General features: G+C 40.1%; 1 protein-coding gene across 3 annotated transcripts; it reads left to right on the top strand.

Annotated features, from left to right (window-relative positions):
- Window positions 1-4,482: 4,482 nt before the first annotated feature.
- LOC147632772 (uncharacterized) lies at window positions 4,483-9,550 on the top strand. 3 transcript variants are annotated; one of them, XM_086807633.1, is made up of 11 exons: window positions 4,483-4,635; window positions 4,985-5,047; window positions 5,988-6,193; window positions 7,228-7,340; window positions 7,441-7,601; window positions 7,947-8,067; window positions 8,167-8,249; window positions 8,401-8,464; window positions 8,582-8,696; window positions 8,945-9,105; window positions 9,295-9,550. In XM_086807633.1, the coding sequence occupies exons 1-11, from the start codon at window positions 4,565-4,567 to the stop codon at window positions 9,397-9,399; spliced, it is 1,263 nt and encodes a 420-aa protein (XP_086663759.1). In that variant the 5' UTR covers window positions 4,483-4,564; the 3' UTR covers window positions 9,400-9,550. The 3 variants fall into 3 exon arrangements, with proteins under 3 accessions (XP_086663759.1, XP_086663760.1, XP_086663761.1); XM_086807635.1 differs by having other exon boundaries at window positions 4,492-4,635; window positions 4,981-5,047; XM_086807634.1 differs by lacking the exon at window positions 4,985-5,047.
- The last annotated feature ends 398 nt before the right edge of the window (window positions 9,551-9,948 follow it).

Genomic DNA, 9,948 nt, shown 5'->3' with positions numbered 1-9,948 from the left:
TCATTTACCAAGATTAATGTGCGTTGGTATGATGTGGTCAGGATTAATGTGTTTAATCAATTGTGTGTATTAGCTAATATTCTTTTGGATATGTGCGAAGAATGAGTTGTAGATTATGTGTTATTCACAGGTGGAACATGTGTTGTACCACTATGGGATATTTTGGAAGACATGTGAACACCTTTTATGATTTCATATTTAGGCATTTTTACTTTTGTAAGGCTAAGTCCTCATATCTTTGTATATAGCAAATAGTATTTTATACTTTTGGTAGGCTCAATACTTTATATTAATGCTTGTCATATTTTTGTAGAATTTGCACGCTCATAAACTCAAAAGCACTCATGCTTTGTTTTTTTGGAAGTATCTTTTTGGAATGAAAGTGTTTTTTCTAATACATTTAAATATGGGTGAGTGGTACAAGGACCACACTCATTCTAGGGGAGATTCAACCCAATCTTGTGTCAACGGTGATGTCTACTCTATTCTCCATCTCTCTCTTAGTTATTCTATTTTGTTTTTAAGGTTTATAATTTAATTTGTACAAATATATGTTATGTTCTAATTTTCATGTTGAGAAATTAGAATTCCTTCTCCAATGGTCGTAAAGGTCCTGACAATGGTATCAGAGCCTTGGTGACCACTTAAGGAGAATGATTTTTGAAGAAAAATTCAAAAATCAAGGTTTACACAATTTGTTTGGTGCAAAGAAGGCCAAAGATTTAATTTTTGGAATTACTAAAGCTTCAACAAATCAAGGAGAAAAAGAAAGGCCTACAAAAGCTGTAGAAGTAAGGGTAAAGAGAGGAAATCATCAAGATCCAAAGGGTAAAGACAAGAAGGGCATAAAAAACTTTTCGCAAAGGTTGGATAGTCTATGGGAATTTTCTGAGCCTTTGGATCAAGAATAAGATCAAGGGCTAGAGTCCAATATCACCTTTTTTTCTTCTTTTAAAACAACCCCTCTTCTTTCAAAACCACCTTTCTCAATATTCATTAAGTAGTATGGATGTGATCAGCATGGCAAGAACTTCAACCCCCTAGTCTTCAAATTGCTAAACCCATTACACGGAAGCAATCCATATTCAAGGGCTCAAATCTCTCAACAAAATTCTATTTAGTTTGCAGATTTTCCTCCCTGCGCAGAGCCGATTCCTTCTTCCATTGAAGCTTTTCTTTTTAATTTTTTTTTTACACTAACACCTCCCAAGGTGATCGATGAACTCTCTCTTCAATTTCTCTCTCTTCTTTCAATTGTGCGCCATAGCCTGCCGGCTACCTCTCCTCACCTTGCACCATCATTGATTTCCCATCACCATTTTATTCAACCATTGTGCATTGCCAACCAGCATATTATTAAGATTTCTTTATTAAAAAACTTTTTTTATTATAAATAGTAAGTATATATACTAGCTAAAAAACCACGAGTACACCATTTACATCAGAAACTTTCTCAATTCAGTCCCCCATTTCTCACACTTCACTTCATTTAAAAGTTTACAAAGCAATGCTCATCTCTCCTCCTCCAAAAGAAAGCTAGACTGTTCCCAAGAGATCTCATAACCCATCATCATGCAGGCCTCCATCATTGCCTCAGTGGTACACCCCCTTGGAGCTTGCTTTTCCAAAATGCCCCCCTTTTTTTGACCAAATTTTCACTGTGGGCCCAAACCTAGGCAATCTGATTTTCCAGCCTTTAGTAAAACTCACCTGCAAAGTATGATTCATGGATTAGGAAACCCTAGTATGATGAAGCTGCAAGGATATTGTTCTTTATTAAAAAGCTTTAAGCTTTTTGATTCAAGCTTTTATGTCAAAGCTTTAATATTAAAGTCCCAAGCTTAAAGCCTATAACGAAGGCTTTCAAGAAGCACTCACTTCAAGCTTTTTTTTTTTAAAAAGTTGCAAGCTTTTACCCCCCCTTACACTTTGCCTTAATATATATATATATATATCCAAAAAGCTAAGCTTCCTCAATTTAAAGGCTTGAAAATTTAAAAGTTTTGGATTATTACAAAAGCGGGTTTTTCAAAAAATTGATTTTGGGGACAAAGGCAAACATCTCAAAGGCAAAATTGGGGTACTATAACAAATCAATCTCAAAGACTTCAAAGATTAAATCAATCTCAAAGACTTCAAAGATTAAATCAAGACTTTCAATGACAATACATCATTAAGATACTCTACCATACAGACTTCTCACAGCACTTCTTCCAAAGGGCTATGTCCAAAGTGCTACATCTTTAGCAAATAATGGCTACCTTGGATTGTGTATGATATAACAAAGAAAATGATGCCAATTTCATGTCAAAATGTGCAGCGGGGAAGACTAACGCATGTAGGAGACGCATCACCATTGAGCTCCACGAACACCCCCAACGGGCACTGCAACATCCCTCCACCGGGCTCCCATCTCCCGATGAGCTACCTCCCAAAACACCAGCCGGAGGAGATAATTATGACAAGGTGCCACTCTAGCCTATATATGGCTCTTCAACTTCCCTTGCTTCCACTTATGGGATAATCCAAGGCACCTTCTAGCCATAGATCACACGCTCGAAATCGCCAACCTTCCAACACCCTCCCTCGATTCGAGCTTCGCAAGCCAAAGGGGGTCGCCCAGGACCACACACACCTGAGCCGCCCAGGACCACACATGCCCAGGCTCTGATACCATGTCAGAATGCGCAGCGAAAGACTAACGCACGTACGAGACGCATCACCATCAAGCTCCACGAACACCCCCAAAACGGGCACTGCAGCATCCCTCCACCGGGGTCCCATCTCTCGGTGAGCCACCTCCCAAAACACCGGCGGGAGGAGATGATTATGACAAGCTGCCACTCTAGCCTATATATGGCTCTTCAACTTCCCATACTTCCACTTATGGGATAATCCAAGGCACCTTCTAGCCATAGATCACACACTCAAAATCGCCAACCTTCCAACATTTCATCCATGTTTTGGTTTGTCAATAGGCGTATTTGTAAGCATTCTACTCAATATAAACATGCACCATGTCTTGAATGAAAAGATAAAGAATTGTGATGTAGCTCAAAATTTGTGATAAAGTTGACAATAATGTACACATCAAATTAGTAACAAATACTGGTGCAAGTTAAATGAAGAGAAACAATTCACGCCTCTCATAACTTAATAACTTCTTGAAAAGGCTCAAAACATCCCACATGTAATGCACCTAAAAAATTTCACAAGATGGATTAGTCTCCCTAATTCAAGGTCATCAGCACACCAAGTGAATATATAAATCAAGTGAATGTCGTTGAGGGTGGGGACAATGATGCATACATGATTAGTTTTCCTTTGGGCTCATTGAGTCTTGTAGCTTGACCATATAAGAGAATGCTTGAGTATGCACCTTCTTCCAACACAACCCTAGTCAGAAACATTTGGTCTAGAATTGGCAAATGGGTATATAGTTGTACTGGCATGCATGGACATTGGGAGGACTGATTGCTAGGAAAATGGACAACCAGTGAGGAAAATGCTGATTCTATCTTCAACATAATTAGATTTTGTTGTCTTTGGGAAATTTGGACTGGTCTATACATTTGGTTAAGAAATTGAATAAAGATGGGATGGTGTAGATGATTCAGGCATTGCATTGTAGCCATTTCTTGACTCTCTTTGGAAGGGGATACTTTGAGGCGTACTAGGTTGAGCCTAACTAATTTTCTGTTGTGTATTCAAGTACTATCAGAGCTTAAGCCAAGGAGCAGACCTGTAAAGTTTGGTCCAAGGACTAAAAGATGGTATAAAGCAAGTAGATCATACTTTTATGGCCTTTATTGAGAACCCAGTTGGCACTAGACCAGTGGTTAAAGTGTGGTAAAAAAAGTGAGATGTCTTGGAGCAGTAGTCACCTAAAAGGATGCACATTAGAGGTCTTGATTGAAGCATGTATCATCTAGCTGGGATATGAGATATCATGGGAAAATTCCTCTTTTGTATTTGAAGATGAGAGATGGACTTTTGTATTTGAAGATGAGAGATGGACTTTTGATATGTAACTTGTTGAATGGGGTTTGATGGATGTTAAGTTAGGGTTTAAGATGTAAATGCTTTTTGGTATATAAATATATATATATTGGCCCAAAAAAAAAAGAATGCTTAAGTATGATGGGTGATGTACATCACTTATGAGAATTGATTTTTTTTTGGTAGGTTGTTAGAAGTCCATGTTTGCTACACTCCCGACATACGGCCACACAAATGCACCCTCCCGAAAAAAGAAAATAAAAAAGAAGTCCATGTTTGCTCCCCCTCGTTTGGATTGGTCCGTCAACATAACCTGAGTTTTAGTAAAATCAAAATAATAAATCGCATTTGTGAAGGGCACGATCTTCATCAACGTTCAAAAAACGCAGAGATTATAATAATAAATAAATGGATGGCCGAGAAAATTTGAACGAATCCCACGATGTTTTAAAGATTTTAAACGGCCACCAAGTGCCCTGAAAATATTGGAAATTTCTATATAAGTGGAAACACATTTTACGCGTTTCGCGGGCTCTCGTTTCTAGCTTGGGACGATGATCTTTGCATGAACAGAAGCGAACAGAGAAGGCAAGCAGAAACACAGAAGCGAAGAAGCAGCCATATGACTCTCTCAGGGTATGCTCTCTCTCTCTCTCTCTCTCTCTCTCTATAAGCGAAGAAGCACCCATATGACTCTCTCAGGGTATGTGCTTTCTCTCTCTCTCTCTCTCTCTCACACACACACACACACACACACACACACACACAACACATACACACACACACACACGCACAATTGAAAGGGTATTTAATCAAGGGCTTTTAATCGAATGGGACCTCCAAAACCAATCTCTCTCTCTCTCTCTCTCTCTCTCTCTCTCTCTCACACACACACACACACACACACACACACACACACACGTTTTTCGGTTCTCGTTTCCAGCTTGGGATGATAATCCAGATATGATCTTTGCATGAAAGACAGAAGCAAACAGAGAAAGCAAGCAGAAACACAGAAGCGAAGAAGCACCCATATGACTCTCTCAGGGTATTTGCTTTCTCTCTCTCTCTCTCTCTCTCTCACACACACACACACACACACACACACACACACGCACGCACAATTGAAAGGGTATTTAATCAAGGGCTTTTAATCGAACCCATTATTCAGCAGTTAAATGGGACCTCCAAAACCAATCTCTCTCTCTCTCTCTCTCTCACACACACACACACACACACACACACACACGCAACGCCCGTACGCAAAATCACTTAAATGGGTATTTAGTAAAATGATTTAAACCTCACTATTTAAATGGGACCTTCAAAATCTTATATTCCTTATTTAAATGGACCCTTTATAATCTTCCCTTTTGTTAGGTTCTCTTTCATCACTGAGAGATGCTTTTGAATTCGATGAAGGGCTCTTAATTTCTTCTAAACATCTGTTAAATGGGTCTCACAGTCTGCTTCATGAATAAGTAAATGGCTTATAATCTCATTTTTTTCATCATTGGACAAAGTATGGGATATCAGACTTATGCAGTTCGTGCGTGAATCCGGGTATGGAAGATGAACATATGATGGTAAAAGTAAGAAGGGATTAGGTCCAGATTTGAAAGATGTGGTGAATTGTTTATAATCCACCATGTTGCTGGCCTCTTGGCATCTTCCAGCCCAAATCTCAACTCTAATTTTCTGGCATGCATGCACTATCATGCCATGGTGCCTCACGTATGGCTTGTGTATGCATGCTCATGCGTTAAACCATGTTATTTGGCCATAATCTTGCACTCAAACATGGCATTTCTGTGCAATTATCCTGCGGCTAGACATAGGTTATGCTCCCAAGCTAGGATCTGTAGTATGAGTTTTGGGAGTGTAAGCACTATAATACTTATTTAGTCATCCTGTAAGGCCTTCAAATATGGCACTCCCTTTTCACTCATTAACCGTGCTTGCTCATGTGGACTCTTTTGTATGGCCAGGATGTCTCCAATTTTTGACCCTCTGCAGTCGGAGGAGCTGCTCATGACAGATGATTCACCCCACTATTTGGAATTGGACAATGAGCGACAGCAAGAGCTCTCCACCACACAGTCCGAGAACAGAAGGGCTGTTCTGCATTGGTCAACCGAGCAAGTTAAAATTTGGCTGCAAGAGAATGTTCCTTTCAGCCACGATCGAATGCAAGGTGATTCTTGTCTGTACTTCTCTCTTGACAAAAAGGGATCCAAGTGTTTTCCCAAGACCTGGGGTTTAAATAATGTTTATCTGTCATGAAGCACAGTAGAGTTTGAGCTCAACATATGCAGCTGCAAGTTTAATGGAGCCCGACATCAGCGAGGGGATTTCAATCATGTGCAATCACATCCCATCCATTGATTGGGCACATCACACTTTTATAATCAAAGAGGGGCTTGTCAGCTTGTGGTTTTCAAGGGTTGGAGAGGTTGGAAGTTTGAACTCCATTGTTCACAAAAGAGAGTGCTGGGGTATATATGATTGGTTTTCTCAAGCAACAGATGGCTTTGCTTAAGCTACAACTGCTCAAGGTGTCTCTTGCTCAAGGACTTTCTTGGCAGTTTCCATGTCCTTAGTTGAAGCACCGACCCGACCTAGAAAGTGAGGAAGGGACATGATGACCTGTGGTAACATAAATGATAGTCACCGAAGATATACATCAAGGATGGAGGTTGATATCTCAACACTCCCCCTGAAGCTCAAATCCATGCATGGGCGTTGCAGAATTCACACCAAGAGCAGATGCAATGTGAGGTGCAGTAGACGTTATCATCCCATGTTTTTAGATAAGCAAGAGGGGATGTTGCATGCCTTGCCCCTGGCTTGATGCTTGATGGCATGTCTAGGGCTATGTGAAGAATGGAAAAATGGCTATGAGAGACATAGTGAGCTGTGCATGCACATGGATTGCAGGATTCACAACAAGAGCAGGTTCAATGTGAGGAGCAGCAGAAGGCCTATTTTGAGCACAGTGGTGAAAGACGATAAGTATGCTGCATACAACACGCAAGCGATGCAAGTCTGGAGAGTCCTGATTGTGGGATAAAGCTCTTGTATGCATGTTCTTGCAGGAGAGTCCCCAACTGTGTTCTTGTACCAAAGCACAAAAATCATTCACTCTAGTTTGTTTACTTCTTGCTTGTAAGGAGGCTTATCCTCAAACTGGCTAACTCTCTATGTATACTGCTGATTGGACCATCGCAGAATGCCTGCATGCTTTTCAGACAAAGTCAATTGATGGCCTTGGCCTTCTCACCCTTCAAAGGTCCCATCGAGCCTGTATGGGAATGACTGATTTTGAATGGCTTCTATTCAAGGTATTAACTAGCTTAGTGTGATTTGCAAACCCTTTTGTTTCTTATAATGTTTAAGGGGTCTCTAATTAATAGTTCTTTTTTTTTTGTTTGTCTTGGCTAGGCAGCAAGAAGAAGATTGATATCTGGTACTGAAAAAGTTGAACCTCTTCCATTAGAACGCGTAGGGTGGAAGAACAACTTGACTTCGTATGTGACACCACCATGTACACCAGGGAAACAAGACTCAGGATTGGATTCCCCACCTTCACCTCTCTCATTCAGGTTTTCAGTTTATGTTGAACACTTATGACTTTTTAATCTTGTTGGTGGGTCCTTGCCCGAGTGGCTATTGCAACATGCTGGCCAGAAAGGGGCATCCGATGCCTACATATCTAACATGTGACCCACTGCAAAAAAATCTGGATAAACTCACAAAGAAGAGCATAAAAACCTAGTTAAAGAACAAGTGAACTAAACATTTCCTTTTACAAAAACTAGTAAATGAAGAAGAAATATCTGGTCGGGTTGCCCATAGCTCATTACAATTGAGGAGGGGAGCCTTGGGAGACCTCCCCCCCGTTTCTCCTGAAGCACTCACAACCTCAAAGCATATGATCTGGGTTGTAGGTCAAATAGCAGTACCGAGTCTAGGCGTGCCCGAGGTGGAGCAGTGGGGTTTTTGTCCCCACGGAATTTGTTTGGCCTTTCAAAGTTTACATGGGGTTCTGATACTGCAAAAGATGAGCAGGTAAGGGCTGGGATGTTGGTATGAGTGCTATTGCTAGAATGTGTTTCTGAAGAACTTTCAAAGGTCTTTCTCGACCCTTTATTTTTTTGGTATGTGAAGATGGAACTACTGGTCACAGAGGTTCAGTGCCTTCGGGGGGAAGTTGTGCGTGGAGAGGAGCGCAAAACAACTCTTCAGGCTCAGTACATACTTGACTACGTCTATTGAAGACTTATATGTCAGCACATTTGCATGGTTTAATGGCAATTAGGTTTGCATGGTTCAATGGCTATCAGGTTCCCCTTCTCAACTCGTTATACTTTAGATGGCTATTCATGTCTGTTTGGCCTCCAGGATGCATCACATTGACTATGTTTTGAGGACAGCTTTTTTGACTGGATATCTGTTTACACGGACGGTATTGTTGTCTCTTTCACATTGTTTTTATCACTTTATCCAGCTATGTATGTGTATATATACACTGTGATTTATCCAAAAAAATCACACATTATAGGCATTAACAACTTGAGCACAGCGATGGATTCCATTGCTGGGTGAGCCGTTGATGGATGATGCAGATACGGATGATTGGCTTCAAAAGTTCTTGGTGTTCCAAGGGTCATCAATTTTCTTCTATCTTCATGCAACAGGTATGTATGCCTTAAGACAGATCCCTGCCCATCATCGGCATGGAGAGGGAAGATTTCCACCCACAATGGGCATAGAGGGGGAAGATCCCCCTCTATATTCATTGCAGGTTGGTATGACCTTGCATTAGCTCCACTAATTGAGTGTTAAGACCTGTCAAGTTTATGGGCTCTTTAATGTGTCAATTTCACCTGTCGATGTGTTTGTTAGTGTAGAAGTGACTAAGTATGTGGGATCTCTTTTTTCCCAGATTTGAGACCACAAGGTACCATCCTTCTAGATGATGTTGTTGGGGCTGGACCATTGCCTGCACACATGCAATATCAAGATGGCAGTCAGCGGTTGTTTTCATTTCACATAACCACTTGCCATGGGTTGAGACTGGAGTGCTGTACACCATCAAAACTTCAGGTACCGAATACTGTTTTGTGTCGTGGTTTAGTAATGCCATCCTTCTCACAGACAGGTACTGAATACTGTTCTGTGTCATGGTTTACCCTAGGTGATGCAGTGAACCTATTGCCATTGGCAACTTATCAACTTTTCATAAATTTACCATGGAGGGACTTTTTTCTAATGAAGGCTTCATATGCTTTTCAGGTGGACTCCTGGCTGAAATTGCTTGGGGTGGATTTGGAGGCAAGAGTAGATTCACAGGAACAAAACCACAATTTCTTGATACAAGACAAATGCTTTGATAGTTGAAAATAGATTTTCCTTGTTCATAATGCCAATTGCTCTCAAAATCCTAAGAAGTATACCTGTTAGATTTTTGTGAATGTTTGCTTCGAAATGGATGTTCTGCTGATCATTGAATATAGAAGCAGCCTCTCAAAGAATCCTTGCACATGTTAACTAGCATTACTTGTTGATGAAGTTAATCATTTTGACTACAAGCACATCTTATGTACATGCATATGGTTAGAAAAAGACCATGGGTAAGGTATGGCACGGAGGCACGAATCTTTTCTTAAAACTATAATTATCATAGAGGAAAATGCCATCCTCCCATAAAGATATGAGTCGTATAGTGTGTGACAATATATACGTACGACAATATACGTTATGTTGTAAATACTCGTTATGAAGCAATTTTCTTGCTTTATATCTAATGCTAAGTTGTACTTTAGTAATGATAATATTTTATAATCTACATAAACAATGAAAATAAAAAATGAGTATTTGAACCTTATGTTGTGAATCCCAAAGTTCCAATTGTCAATAATAGATGCATTACCAAATTTAGTAAATATT

Source organism: Cibotium barometz, chromosome 13 (genome assembly GCF_041138505.1).
Source record: "Cibotium barometz isolate CiBa-2024 chromosome 13, ASM4113850v1, whole genome shotgun sequence".
NCBI classification, from domain to species: Eukaryota; Viridiplantae; Streptophyta; class Polypodiopsida; order Cyatheales; family Cibotiaceae; genus Cibotium; species Cibotium barometz.
The sequence above is the reverse complement of the archived record's forward strand: the minus strand, read 5'-3'. Positions and strand labels throughout refer to the sequence as shown.